The sequence below is a fragment of the Salmo trutta genome, chromosome 16 (assembly GCF_901001165.1).
Source record: "Salmo trutta chromosome 16, fSalTru1.1, whole genome shotgun sequence".
NCBI classification, from domain to species: domain Eukaryota; kingdom Metazoa; phylum Chordata; class Actinopteri; order Salmoniformes; family Salmonidae; genus Salmo; species Salmo trutta.
Window position 1 is genome coordinate 33,262,174 of NC_042972.1, and position 13,779 is coordinate 33,275,952.

The following is a 13,779-nucleotide window of genomic DNA, read 5'->3' on the forward strand; positions in this document are numbered from 1 at the left end:
AAAAAAAATATAAATGCAACATGCAACAATTTCAAAGATTTTACTGAGGAAATCAGTCAATTTAAATTCATTAGGCCCTAATCTATGGATTTCACATGACTGGAATACAGATATGCATCTGTTGGTCAAAGATACCTTACAAACAAAATGTAAGGGGGCCTCCCGAGTGGCACAGCGTTCTAAGGCACTGCATCTCAGTGCTGGAGGCATCACTAGAGACCTGGGTTTGATCCCAGGCTGTATCACAATCGGCCGTGATCGAGAGTCCCATAGGGCGGCGCACAATTTGTCCAGGGTTTTCCGGATTAGGGATGGTTTGGCCGTGGGGCTTACTTGGCTCATTGCGCTCTAGCGACTCCTTGTGGCGGGCCGGGCGCCTGTAGGCTGACCTCGGTCGTCAGTTAAACAATGTTTCCTCCGACACATTGGTGCGGCTGGCTTCCGGGTTAAGCGGGCGGGTGTTAAGAAGTGCGGTTTGGCGGGTCATGTTTCGGAGGATGGATGACTCGACCTTCGCCTCCCGAGCCCGTTGGGGATTTGCAGCGATGAGACAAGATCGACATTGGGGAGAATATACAACAACAACAAAAATATAATAAATAAAAATAAGTAGGGGTGTGGATCAGAAAACCAGTCAGTGTCTGGTGTGACCACCATTTGCCTCATGCAACGCGACACATCAAATCAAAGTTTATTTGTCACGTGCGCTGAATAGAACAGGTGAAATGCAGGTGAAATGCTACAGTGAAATGCTTCCTTACAGGCTCTAACCAATAGTGCAAAAAAGGTATTAGGTGAACAATAGGTAGGTAAAGAAATAAAACAACAGTAAAAAGACAGGCTATAAAAGTAGCGAGGCTACATACAGACACCGGTAAGTCAGGCTGATTGAGGTAGTATGTACATGTAAATATGGTTAAAGTGACTATACATATATGATGAACAGAGAGTAGCAGCAGCGTAAAAGAGGGGGTGGTGGGTGGGACACAATGCAAATAGTCCAGGTAGCCATTTGATTACCTGTTCAGGAGTCTTATGGCTTGGGGGTAAAAACTGTTGAGGAGCTTTTTTGTCCTAGACTTGTCACTCCAGTACCGCTTGCCATGCGGTAGTAGAGAGAACAGTCTATGACTGGGGTGGCTGGGGTCTTTGACAATTTTTAGGGCCTTCCTCTGACACCGCCTGGTGTAGAGGTCTTGGATGGCAGGCAGCTTAGCCCCAGTGATGTACTGGGCTGTACACACTACACTCTGTAGTGGCTAGCGGTCAGAGGCAGTGATGCAACCAGTCAGGATGCTCTCGAAGGTGCAGCTGTAGAACCTTTTGAGGATCTCAGGACCCATGCCAAATCTTTATAGTGTCCTGAGGGGGAATAGGCTTTGTCGTGCCCTCTTCTCAACTGTCTTGGTGTGTTTGGACCATTCTAGTTTGTTGTTGATGTGGACACCAAGGAACTTGAAGCTCTCAACCTGCTCCACTACAGCCCCGTCGATGAGAATGGGGGCGTGCTCGGTCCTCCTTTTCCTGTAGTCCACAATAATCTCCTTAGTCTTGGTTACGTTGAGGGATAGGTTGTTATTCTGGCACCACCCGGCCAGGTCTCTGACTTCCTCCCTATAAGCTGTCTCGTCGTTGTCAGTGATCAGGCCTACCACTGTTTTGTCGTCTGCAAACTTAATGATGGTGTTGGAGTCATGCCTGGCCATGCAGTCGTGGGTGAACAGGGAGTACAGGAGGGGACTGAGCACGCACCCCTTGGGAGCTCCAGTGTTGAGGATCAGCGTGGCAGATGTGTTGCTACCTACCCTCACCACCTGGGGTTGGCCCATCAGGAAGTCCAGGATCCAGTTGCAGAAGGAGGTGTTTAGTCCCAGGATCCTTAGCTTAGTGATGAGCTTTGAGGGTACTATGGTGTTGAACGCTGAGCTGTAGTCAATGAATAGCATTCTCACATAAGTGTTCCTTTGGTCCAGGTGGGAAAGGGCAGTGTGGAGTGCAATAGAGATTGCATCATTTGTGGATCTGTTTGGGCGGTATGCAAATTGGAGTGGGTTTTGGGTTTCTGAGATAATGGTGTTGATGTGAGCCATTACCAACCTTTCAAAGCACTTTATGGCTACGGACGTGAGTGCTACGGGTCTGTAGTTATTTAGGCAGGTTGCATCTCCTTCCCATAGAGTTGATCAGGCTGTTGATTGTGGCCTGTAGAATGTTGTCCCACTCCTCTTCAAAGGATGTGCAAAGTTTCTGGATATTTGTGGGAACTGAAACCCGCTGTCATACACATTGATCTAGAGAATCCCAAACATGTTCAATGGGTGACATGTCTGGTGAGTATGCAGGCTATGGAAGAAATGTGACATTTTCAGCTTCCAGGAATTGTGTACAGATCTTTTCGACATGGGGCCATGCATTATCATGCTGAAACATGACGTGATGGCGGTGGATGAATGGAACGACAATGGGCCTCAGGATCTCATTACGGTGTCTCTGTGCATTCAAATTTCCATCAATAAAATGTAATTGTGTTCATTGTCCGTAGCTTATGCCTGCCCCTACCATAACCCCACCCCCACCATGGGGCACTCTGTTCCCAACGTTGACATCAGCAAACCGCTCACCCACACGCCATACCTGCTGTCTGCCATTTGCCCGGTACAGTTGAACCTGGGATTCATCCACGAAGAGCACAGTTCTCCAGCGTGCCAGTTGCCATCGAAGGTGAGCATTTTCCCATTGAAGTTGTTTCCGATGCCGAACTGCAGTCAGGTAAAAACCCTGGTGAGGATGATGGGCACGCAGATGAGCTTCCCTGAGACAGTTTCTGACAGTTTGTGCAGAAGTTCTTTGGTTGTGCAAACCCACAGTTTCATCAGCTGTCCGGGTTGCTGGTCTCAGACGATCCCACAGGTGAAGAAGATGGATGTAGAGGTCCTGAGTTGGCATGGTTACACGTGGTCTGCGGTTGTGAGGGCGGTTGGACGTACTGCCAAATTCTCTAAAACGACGTTGGAGGCGTTTTATGGTAGAGAAATTAACATTAAATTATCTGGCAACAGCTCTGGTGGACATTCCTGCAGTCGCTATGGCAGTTGCATGCCCCCTCAAAACCTGAGACATCTGTGGCATTGTGTTGTGTGACAAAACTGTACATTTTAGAGTGGCCTTTTATTGTCCCCAGCACAAGCTGCACCTGTGTAATGATCATGCTGTTTAATCAGCTTCTTGATATGCCACCCCTGTCAGGTGGATGGATTATCTTGGCAAAGGAGAAATGCTCACTAACAGGAATGTAAACAAATTTGTGCAACAAATTTGAGATAAATAAGCTTTTTGTGCGTATGGAACATTTCTGCAATCTTTTATTTCAGCTCATGAAACATGAGACCAACACTTTACATGTTGCATTGATATTTTTGTTCAGTATGTGTTTGTAAATGTAAGAGTGATATTCAAATCACTATAATTCTTTGATCCTATCATGTGTGATCATACCAATATAGGAACTTCAGGGGAACGTTTCTGAAGTAGAAATAAGGTTTGGTTTAGCTTTGAGTTTCATTTTTCACATGAAGGAGATTGGAGAAAGCCTCTGGTTTCAAACTAGTGGCTCAGAATTGGTTGTGGATTATCTTTCTTGTTTCCAAGAGCACCGACTACAGAAACGTCCGAAAATGAAATATGTGGGGTAGGTGGTTGACAATTTGTGAGAACTCAAGGGGAAATGACTTGTCTGCTGTGTTGTGTCTGCCTCCTGCTTCCGTCTTCTCACAACTCTCTTGATTTTTTCTAACCAGGAGAAGTTCCTAATCCTCTCTGTCTGTCTATTTCTCATTCCGTCGCTATCCTCAGGCAATGGTTGGCTTCTTTCTATTAGGAACCTTTATGTTGTACTGTGTGGGACAGATCCAAATTCAAGGTAAGTCTCATCTACAACTACTAGTCAGGGTTGGGGGTATCCCATTTAAATTGAATTGAAGTGTCATTTAATTCCAAATTAGGATTTTGCAATTGTTGAATTAGAATTCACTTTCTGAATTGACAAGGCAGACATGTGTAATGGCAGGTCCGTTAGGAGAGCAAACACAATCTCCTCAATCTCTGCTGTGTGTTTGTGTCTGAAAGAGTCAGGGGTAATAAAATATTTCACTGTTTTGTTTGGTGTGTCAGGGATCCCCCTAATATGTGTATCCCAGCCCTCATGTTCAGCTTGCCTGAGGAGCCCTGGATGTGCCTGGTGCAAACACAAGGTCAGCCTTATCATGTATCCACTAGCTTGCTGCTGCTGCCTGTATTTGTTTAAAACAATATCATGTTTTATCCTTGAGTTTTGCTATACTTTCTCTACTCTTAATTCTTGGACTCAACGGCCTTTGAATGCTTTGTGAGTTGACTTACGGCTCTCTGATGGGCCCCATCTCTGTAGACAACATGTAGGGACAACGACATTAGGGCCACTGTAGAACTACTTACAGTAGGAACCAACATACTATAGGTCTTCATTGCGGTCTGAATGGTGATATCCTTGTGCATTTTTGGTGAGATCTTAGACAGTGATGTCCCATCAAGCTCATGTAAGATAATATATATCTTATTTTTTCAACAGCTTCTACAGTTTGGCAGACATTTTGCTAACAGTTTTGCTAACAACTCTTTACCTCCTGGTGAGAAGAGGTGTGAGAGATTGACTGAAAGACAGTTAGGTCAAGTGAATGTTTCAATTCCTCCTTCACATTGTTATACATTTAAAGGAAAAGTTTATAAGTATCCTCAGCCATTTATACTAGTATCAAATGACTGACGTATCCCACTGGGCACAGACGTCAGTTCAACATATTGTTTTGATTTACATTTGGTTGAGTTGTCAACTAACGTGAATTCAATGTGAAATCAACTAAACATTTTACCATGTCATTGGATTTAGGTTAAAAGTTGGGTGAAAAAAAGATGAAATGCCCTTACGCTGATGACTTTGCAAATCCAATTAGTTTTCCACGTTGATTCAACATCATCACATAGATTTTTTGGGTTGAAATGACATGGAACAATGTTCATTCAACCAGTTTTTGACCAGTGGGATGGGACTGTAGAACCCTTTTGGTTCCAGGTAAAACCCCCTTTGGGTTCCATTTAGAACTGTTTGCACATAGGGTTCTACATGGAACACAAAATAGTTTTACCTGGAACCAAAAAGTGTTCTCCTATGGGGACAGTCCAGAACCCTTTTGGAAGATGTTTTAGGACACATTTTATCTCATGCTTATCTCGCTTGGATATTTAAAAATAATCTGTGTGACTCTTGCTAACATTAAAAACGGTTTTATTATTTCAAGTTGAAAACATGACGTTTCGGCCATCAATTTCCTTCATCAGAATCAGTAAACACACTGTCTGGCTTGGGTGCTCATGTCTTACACAACTTGTTGAAGAGAGTGGTTTCTCTGTATGTTCTCTAACCTGCCCTCGTGTTTGGGGTTGATATTTGAATTGTGTATTGTGCTGCTGCAGCTCTCTGTGATTTCTTATGACAGTGTCATGCTACTGGTGTCAAACTCACTTCCGTCTTTCTATTTCCATGTTCATTTCCTGCACATTTTACTTTCAATACTTTAAATTAGCTGCATTATTTTCTCTGTGTCATTTTGTTGTTGACTGCTTTTTTTCTGCATGAATCAAGACATTCAAATGTTTGTTGGCTTTTGACTTCTTGTCTGTCATTTCTCCTTGCAATCTAACCCCTTCTCCAAAGCAACGGTCTAGTCTATAGGTCCTATGTATCATAATGACATGTCCCATGTATGTTTAAAAATAATAACAATGTTTTTGTGTAACAATTCTAAGCCTAAAACAGAGATGTAACCCCATCTGTTTAACTGACAGGAGGCAGGCCCACATGATAACCTGGCACCCCACTGCTATGAGTCAGTGTTTTATTGTCTATATCATTAGTCCGACACACTGAACTAAGACCATAATACCTATCCTCCTGACAGGACTTCCTGAAGTCTGGGGAGTCCACTGAGCGGAGGTGTGACACTGCTGAGTCTCTGAGGACCAGGCGCTGTGAGCAGACAGACATCATCAACCCCCAATCAGAATTGGTCTTCCTAAAGAACAATGAGCTCAGCAGCGACCCAGACAGCGTGGTCCAGCTTAAGCCACAAAACCTCCTCTTCAAACTCAGAGTCGGTGAGAATTTAATGACTCGTACACAGCAGCTGCTCAGTATTTCTCAGTAAATAAGCAAAGACGGGTCCAAATCTGAAATTATTTGTGGTGCTTTATTGATCCTTTATTAAGGAGTGTGAAGTACTAGACATAACAGTGTTAGTATCCTATTGATGCATGCTTTGCCATAACTGTACTAACTGACCCGTCTCGTTTCAGGAGTCCCTCAGACCTTCAGTGTGTCATTCAAGAGAGCCGAGGGCTACCCCATAGACCTGTACTACCTAATGGACCTGTCCTTCTCCATGAGGGACGACCTGGATACCATCAAGAATCTGGGCCAGGAAATCCTCTCTACGCTAAAAAACGTCACCAAGAAGGTCCGCGTAGGTGAGTTCTGAGGAGAAGTTAGGATTTCAATCAACTGTGTGTAGTCATCTGACTATGCCACCTATCCTCATCCTGTCCATCTCTATCCCTCTCCTCTCTCCCTATCAGGCTTTGGCTCGTTTGTGGACAAGGTGGCTCTGCCGTATGTCAGCCAGGTTAAGGACAAGAAGAACAACCCCTGCCCCAGCCGCCTGTACACCTGTCAACCTGCCTTCAGCTTCCAGAACATTCTGGGACTAACCCAAGACGTGGCCGAGTTCAAGACCAGGGTCAGCAACCAGATCATCTCTGGAAACCTGGACTCCCCCGAGTCTGGCTTTGACGCCATCATGCAGGCAGCTGTCTGCCAGGTAGGACTGTCATACATGACCAAACACAGTTACCTCTGTATAGAGGCTAGGATGTCTACAACCAATGTGGTCTCAGAGCATTTTGTATTATTCTGTATGTAAATCCGAGACACTCCATTTTGTAGATGTTACAAATTGCAATTCGTATGATATGTTACGAATTGCAATTCATACGATATCTTACGAATTTGCAAAATGTACGATATGCTACGAATTTTCAAAACGTATCGTATGTTACGAATTCCATTTTGTTGTGGCTAATGTTAGCTAAGGGTGACTAGGTAGCTAACGCTAACATTAGCTAGGTGGCTAACGTTAGCTAGGTTAGGGGTTGGGGGTTAAGGTTATGTCACGTCCTGACCAGCAGAGGGAGTAGTTGTTTAGTATTTTGGTCAGGACGTGGCAGAGGGATGTTTGTTTTGTATGGTGGGGTTTGTGTGTGTTAGAGAGGGGTGTTTGATTTATGTGTTCCTGGGTTTTGGGTGTATGTTCTAGGTTAGTTGTTCTAGGTTGTATTTCTGCATGTTGTCTAGTTTAGGTTTTCTATGTTTAGGTTTGGGTGCTGGACTCTCAATTGGAGGCAGGTGTTTCTCGTTGCCTCTGATTGAGAGTCCTATATATGGGTAATTTGGTTTAGTGTTTGTGGGAGATTGTTTCTTGTTTTGCCTGTGTGAGCCTTACAAGACTGTTTTGTTGTTCATGCGTTCTTTGTTTTGTTGTTTTTGGTGTTCTCTTCATTTAAAATAAATGATAAGATGAGCATCCACATTCCTGCTGCGTTTTGGTCCTCCATTCCAGACGACAACCGTGACAGGTTAGGGTTAGGATTTAGGTTAAATGGTTAGGGTTAGGGGAAGGGTTAGCTAAAATGATTAGGGGAAGGGTTAGCTAACATGCTAAGTAGTTGCAAAGTCTAAAAAGTAGGAAGTAGTTGCTAAAATTGTCCGTAATGAGATTCAAACTAATTATATACGCCCACCCATCCACTCCGACCAACCACCCTCCTTTCGTTTTTGCCTTAAGCAACCTTCCGTCTTATGAAACCATACCAAATGTTACATATCATATTAATGTGAATTTACATTTACTATGTTACGTTTAGTCTAGGAGACCAGTCTGCTACAACATATGTCAACAATGTCCATTTCTATTTCTCTCCCTTTCTCTCTCTCCCTCCCTTCCTCCAGGGTGTGATTGGTTGGAACAATGTCACCCGGATCCTGGTTTACACGTCAGATGACACCTTCCACATTGCCGGGGACGGCAGGCTGGCTGGGATATTTGAACCTAATGATGGGAAGTGTCATCTCAACGGCAGCGGCTTCTACGATGGCACTAAATATGTGAGTTATCAACAGATGGGTGGGATGATCAACACTAAGAAGATGTGAGCTTGTTTCAGTGACATTTGTTGTGGAGGAGCTGGGCAACTACGCCGCCTTTCTGTGGCTATTTAATCCACTTCCTATGTGTCTAAGGACTACCCATCGGTTGGCCAGCTCGCCAGGGTCCTGGCAGCCAATAACATCCAGCTCATCTTTGCTGTCACCGAAGACAGTGTTGCTGCCTACAAGGTCAGGACTGACAGGAGAGATAGTTTGTTAAAGCAAATTACAAAAGTTCACAAAATGTTTAACCTCTGTATTTCTACCCGTCTCTCCCTATTGTGCCCATACCTAAACAAACACACATATATATATACACACACACACACACACACACACACACACACACACACACACACACACACACACACACACACACACACACACACTTCTCTAGGCATTGAGTAAACTAATCCCTCAGTCAGTGCTGGGAGTCCTGAAGAACGACTCCAGCAACGTGGTCCAGCTCATCTTAGAGGCCTACAATGTGAGTATCTAAACGGTCTCAAGCCTAGAACACAGTTGACAATAATTAGTGCCAAGCTACTGCAAAATTGTGAAATACTTCAATTGCAAAAGGCTGCAATGACCTATAAAATGCGTGTTCAAAAGAGGACATAGAAGCATGTCTGTGGTTATGGCCATGACTCACACAGCAGACTAAAATAGTAGAACCAGCTCACATACGTATTTTCACTGGAATCCCTGGCCTCATGGTTAGCTAGTGACGGATATAGTGTGTGCTATGCTCTCACGGGTAGAAAAATATATTGGCAAATTATGTGTCAATCTTCTTAGTGGTAAAGTTAAGGTTTCATACATGATAGACCTACATTTCTCTAGGAATTTAAGACATTTAGGCCTAGAGAAATATAAACTACTTTTGGAATGTATTACTTACAAACAAACGTATCACTGTGGCTTTGCAATGAAATTCCATTTATTGGACACATAGACAAAAATGTAACATCATCAACTCTCCTATCTATAGTAATGCATATTTGTTCACAGAACCTGTCCTCCACTATCTTATTGGAGCACCATGGAGCCCCCTCAGGTCTGGACGTGACCTACAGATCCCACTGCACCCCTGCAGAAGGGGTCAACACCCCATGGCAGAGGAGGGGCGAGTGCATGAACATCAAGCTCAACCAGCAGGTCTGGCCCAAAGCAGGGTGGAGGGCAAAAACAAGATGTGAACAAGGAGAGCAAGGCTCATGTCTTAAATGGATTTAGTCATGTCATATATGTAGTTATGTAATAGTAGTTCACTTGAAATCAATGGCTGAAAACAACAAAAAACAGCATACACTGGTTTTATTTAATGGTATACTGTATAGGATTTGTGTTACGGACCAATTTATTGTGTATTATCCTCTCCCTTGCGCCCAGGTTGACTTCACAGTGAGTCTGAATATTTCAACGTCTGAAGGAGAATGTCTGAAGGAGAAGAAGCAGTTTTTCCTCAAACTGCAGGGCATCAGCGAGACCCTGAAGGTCTCCGTGGAAACCCTGTGTGACTGTGACTGCCATGACAGAGAACAGCAGTCCACACACTGCAATGAAAAGGGAACGCTCAACTGCGGAATCTGCAGGCAAGTCCTCAAATTATGTTGAAAACTCACAGCACCTCCTGGTTGGTGAGATAGAGAACTGTGCTTACAAATTGCACACAGTACGGGAAACAGCTTCAGACTGTAGTTTGACTGTTACCACATAGCAGTAAACAAGTTTCTATAGTTAAAGGAATGTATCAAATATAAAAGTTCTCACAATCAAAACTTGAGGGGATTCAAGTTAATAGTTTTCCTTTGTTACAGTAATTAAAGTGTTTTTGATGTACTGATGAGTAGGGCTAGAAGTCTTCCCTGATTACGTGACCTGACCAGAAAAAACTCCTAGCCCAAATTAAGTCCCAGAATGTCCCGTTTTTTGTTGTTTTACCCAATTTTTTTCATCGTTTTTGTAAAATGCTGTGCCCTTTAGCTGTGACGAGGATCACCTGGGTCAGAGGTGTGAGTGTGACCGGCCTAAGGACATGATCTCTGCTGACTCTATGGACACAACATGTGGCCAAGACAGCTCCTCGCTGCTATGCAGCGGGCACGGGAGCTGTGAGTGTGGCATATGTGTGTGCCAGGGCACCCACCATGGGGATTTCTGCCAATGTGATGACAACAGCTGTGACCGCCACAACAACATGCTCTGCGGTGGTGAGTAAACTAAAACAGTTAGTCCAGGCCATGCATTTTGATTGGTTAAGAATGTGTTCCTTATAGCTGCACCTTATTGCAGCCCATTTTTCAGCTGTGTTTGACAACGTTTGCCGCCTGTCTCCTGCAGGTAATGGGCAGTGTGACTGTGGAACATGTAAGTGTCATGCCAACTACAATGGCTCTGCGTGTGACTGTTCCACCCTCACCGACCAGTGCAGGACTGCTGGGAAGCTGTGCAATGGCCAGGGAACATGCCAGTGTAACCAGTGCCAGTGCAACAACGACTTCTTTGGCATGAACTGCTCAAAGATTGCTGATGCATGCGCAAAATTCCTGTGAGTACAAGAAAATAACTTAGTCATTTTGGATTGAGTTTCCAGGTTGCCAAAGTTTAGTACTTCAATTGTGACCTTACAGGAACACTTAACATTACAATAATGCAGTGTCTGTGTCTGTGCCTGTGTACCTTCAGCATGTCTGTTAACCTGTCTTTGTGTAACATTTCCAGGGCCTGTGTGACATGTGAATTGGCCAATAAGGAAAGTGACGGCCTAAAGAGTAACTGTAGCCGACCATGTGGCTCAGTCAAGTCCACTTGGGTTGAGGGACCCCAGGAGTTCCCCTGCAGAGAAGACACCATCTCCTACAAAGTGGAGCTGTTCCCTGACGGCAACATCCTGGTCCTCTACGCAGATCTGCCCCGTGAGACAAGTTCATCTCTAATCATTATCCTTTATTTTCAAGATTTTAACATGGCTATGTATCCAACTGGCTTACTGTTTTTACCATTTCTATTCTCACTGCTCATTGGAGCAATTCATAATATTGCTAGCTCTTAGGCACACCTAAAAAAGATCACTCCTATGACATCCTTATTCTGCTTATACGGACCTATTCTGCTATAGTTGTTTGATCAAAGATGCTTTGCATTAGACAAAAAGTCAGGACTCGTGTTCTACTACAAACTCTTCCTCTTCACATCCCTGGCAGGCTCTGTTGACAAGACTTATGTGATCATTGGCAGCTCGGTGTCCAGCATCATCTTCATCGGCATCGCAGTGATCCTCATCAGCTGGCTGATGCTGGAGTTCCACTACCGGAGAGAGTATGACAGCTTCCTCAAAGCAACGGAGACTGTAGTCTGGAAAAATGTGAGAGAAAGAACAGTATACACATGACAATGAATCACCATGATATGTCAAATAGGCTAGATGTCTCTGCGTTAACTGGTCGTTTCTCATAACCAAATATCTGTCTATTGTTCTCAGTCCCATAGTTTATTGTATGAATAGTGGAGTTCTTTATTATTTGTGAATGTGGTTGGTCTTCTTATTGTTGTTTTGTCATTTCTTTTAAGCAAATAATCAACTTAAGGAGTCTTTAATGCAAGATTTATAATGTTAAGTGTTGGTTGTTGATAACATGATGCTCGCTCTGTACTAAACTTATCTCTTGTTGGTCCTTTGTGTTTCAGATCGAAAATCCTTTGTTCCAGGACGCCACAACCATAGTTATGAACCCCATACACATTCAAGAGGACTGATCCAAACCCATTCAACTCTGAAGCCAACCAACACTTTACTTCAGGAAAATCTGTTATATACAGTAATAAGCGAAAGCGGGACCATATACTGATCCTAACTTCTAGAAGAGGAACCGCTTGTTCCTTTATCCACTTTAATTGGAAAAATTCAACGGGCCTATTTATATAATAAATATGAATTCGAAGGGCTAAAATGATAAAATAATAGAATATTGAATCTCTCTAAAGGCTTCAGTCATAAAAGTTATACTTAAATCGGAACTGGTTCTCCAGCAGATTAGTAAGAATGGCTCACCCCTTGTTCAAAAATTGCCTTGTTCCCTTTGTCCAGATTATAACCTCTCACTTTCGGTTATTTTAAAATGAAAACTTCCCCAAAATATCCCTATTTTTAAAACAAGCCATAGAAATGGTTACAATTTCAGTTTCATTTTTCCTACCGAACCACATGACCTTTGGAGGTGTTCAGAACAAGGTTACGGGCAGAGAAAGCTTGTTGGATACTAAGAAAGCTTTGTTGTAGAGCGTTTAACACATAATCCAGGGAGGGGCCAGTTTAGAATAAGACTGCCTCCTACTGCCTGAGCTATGTTGTTGATGTAAATTGAATATGGGTATACAACCATCCCAGCTCTACAGATTTTGCTGCGAAGAGACAGAATCATTAGATAAATTGTTTTGGTACTGCTCATATGTATGTAGCTTGTTTTTGGTTACAAGTTCAGGAATGGCTGAAAAATCACAACATTTACCTAGAACTAACTCTGCAAATAGCACTGCTGGCTGACTTGAAAAGCCATAGTCAATCAATCAATAATATAATAATAAAAATGTTAATCTTTAATTTACCATCTGTAGAAACCAATGGCGGTCGGTGCCGTTTAAGATTAGGAGGACAATATTTTTTTACGAGCATGGTCTTATTTCTATTTAAGCAATAAGGAATGAGGGGGGTGTGGTATATGCCTTGCAAAAGTGTTCATCACTCCTTGAGGTTTTGGTTCAATTTGTAATTTAAATGGATTTTTATTTGGATTTCATGTAATGGACATACACAAAATTGTCCAAATTGGTGAAGTGAAATGAAAAAAATTACTTGTTTAAAAAATTAAAAAATAAAAAACGGAAAAGTGGTGCGTGCATATGTATTCACCCCCTTTACTATGAAGCCCCTAAATAAGATCTGGTGCAACCAATTACCTTCAGAAGTCACATAATTAGTTAAATAAAGTCCACCTGTGTGCAATCTAAGTGTCACATGATCTCAGTGTGTATGTATATATATATATATATATATATATATCTGTTCTGAAAGGCCCCTTAGTCTGCAACACCACTAAGCAAGCGGCACCACCAAGCAAGCGGCACCATGAAGACCAAGGAGCTCTCCAAACAGGTCAGGGACAAAGTTGTGGAGAAGTACAGATCAGGGTTGGGTTATAAAATAATATACGTAACTTTGAACATCCTATGGAGCACCATTAAATCCATTAGTAAAAAATGGAAAGAATATGGTATCACAACAAACCTGCCAAGAAAGGGCCGCCCACCAAACCTCACGGACCAGGCAAGGAGGGAATTAATCAGAGAGGCAACAAAGAGACCAAAGATAACCCTGAAGGAGCTGCAAAGCTCCACAGCGGACATTGCAGTATCTGTCCATAGGACCACTTTAAGCTGTACACTCCACAGAGCTGGGCTTTACGGAAGAGTGGCCAGAAAAAAAA

General features: G+C 43.1%; 1 protein-coding gene across 1 annotated transcript; it reads left to right on the plus strand.

The window, feature by feature from the left end:
• The first annotated feature begins 3,582 nt into the window (after positions 1-3,582).
• LOC115150589 (integrin beta-7) lies at positions 3,583-12,432 on the plus strand. The gene is made up of 15 exons (XM_029694036.1): positions 3,583-3,919; positions 4,171-4,250; positions 5,994-6,189; positions 6,388-6,558; positions 6,667-6,908; positions 8,096-8,251; positions 8,387-8,482; positions 8,691-8,780; positions 9,305-9,451; positions 9,686-9,888; positions 10,280-10,506; positions 10,637-10,844; positions 11,018-11,211; positions 11,500-11,660; positions 11,984-12,432. Exons 1-15 carry the CDS (start codon positions 3,856-3,858, stop codon positions 12,050-12,052), a joined length of 2,304 nt encoding a protein of 767 aa, XP_029549896.1. The 5' UTR covers positions 3,583-3,855; the 3' UTR covers positions 12,053-12,432.
• Positions 12,433-13,779: the final 1,347 nt, after the last annotated feature.

What these genes read in the sequence shown, in the direction of transcription:
- LOC115150589 (XM_029694036.1), top strand. Translation starts at nt 3,856, where the DNA reads ATGGTTGGCTTCTTTCTATTAGGAACCTTTATGTTGTACTGTGTGGGA. An exon ending in GGGACAGATCCAAATTCAAG is followed by an intron (nt 3,920 to 4,170) that starts GTAAGTCTCATC and finishes TTGGTGTGTCAG; the next exon opens with GGATCCCCCTAATATGTGTA. An exon ending in ACATCAAGCTCAACCAGCAG is followed by an intron (nt 9,452 to 9,685) that starts GTCTGGCCCAAA and finishes CCTTGCGCCCAG; the next exon opens with GTTGACTTCACAGTGAGTCT.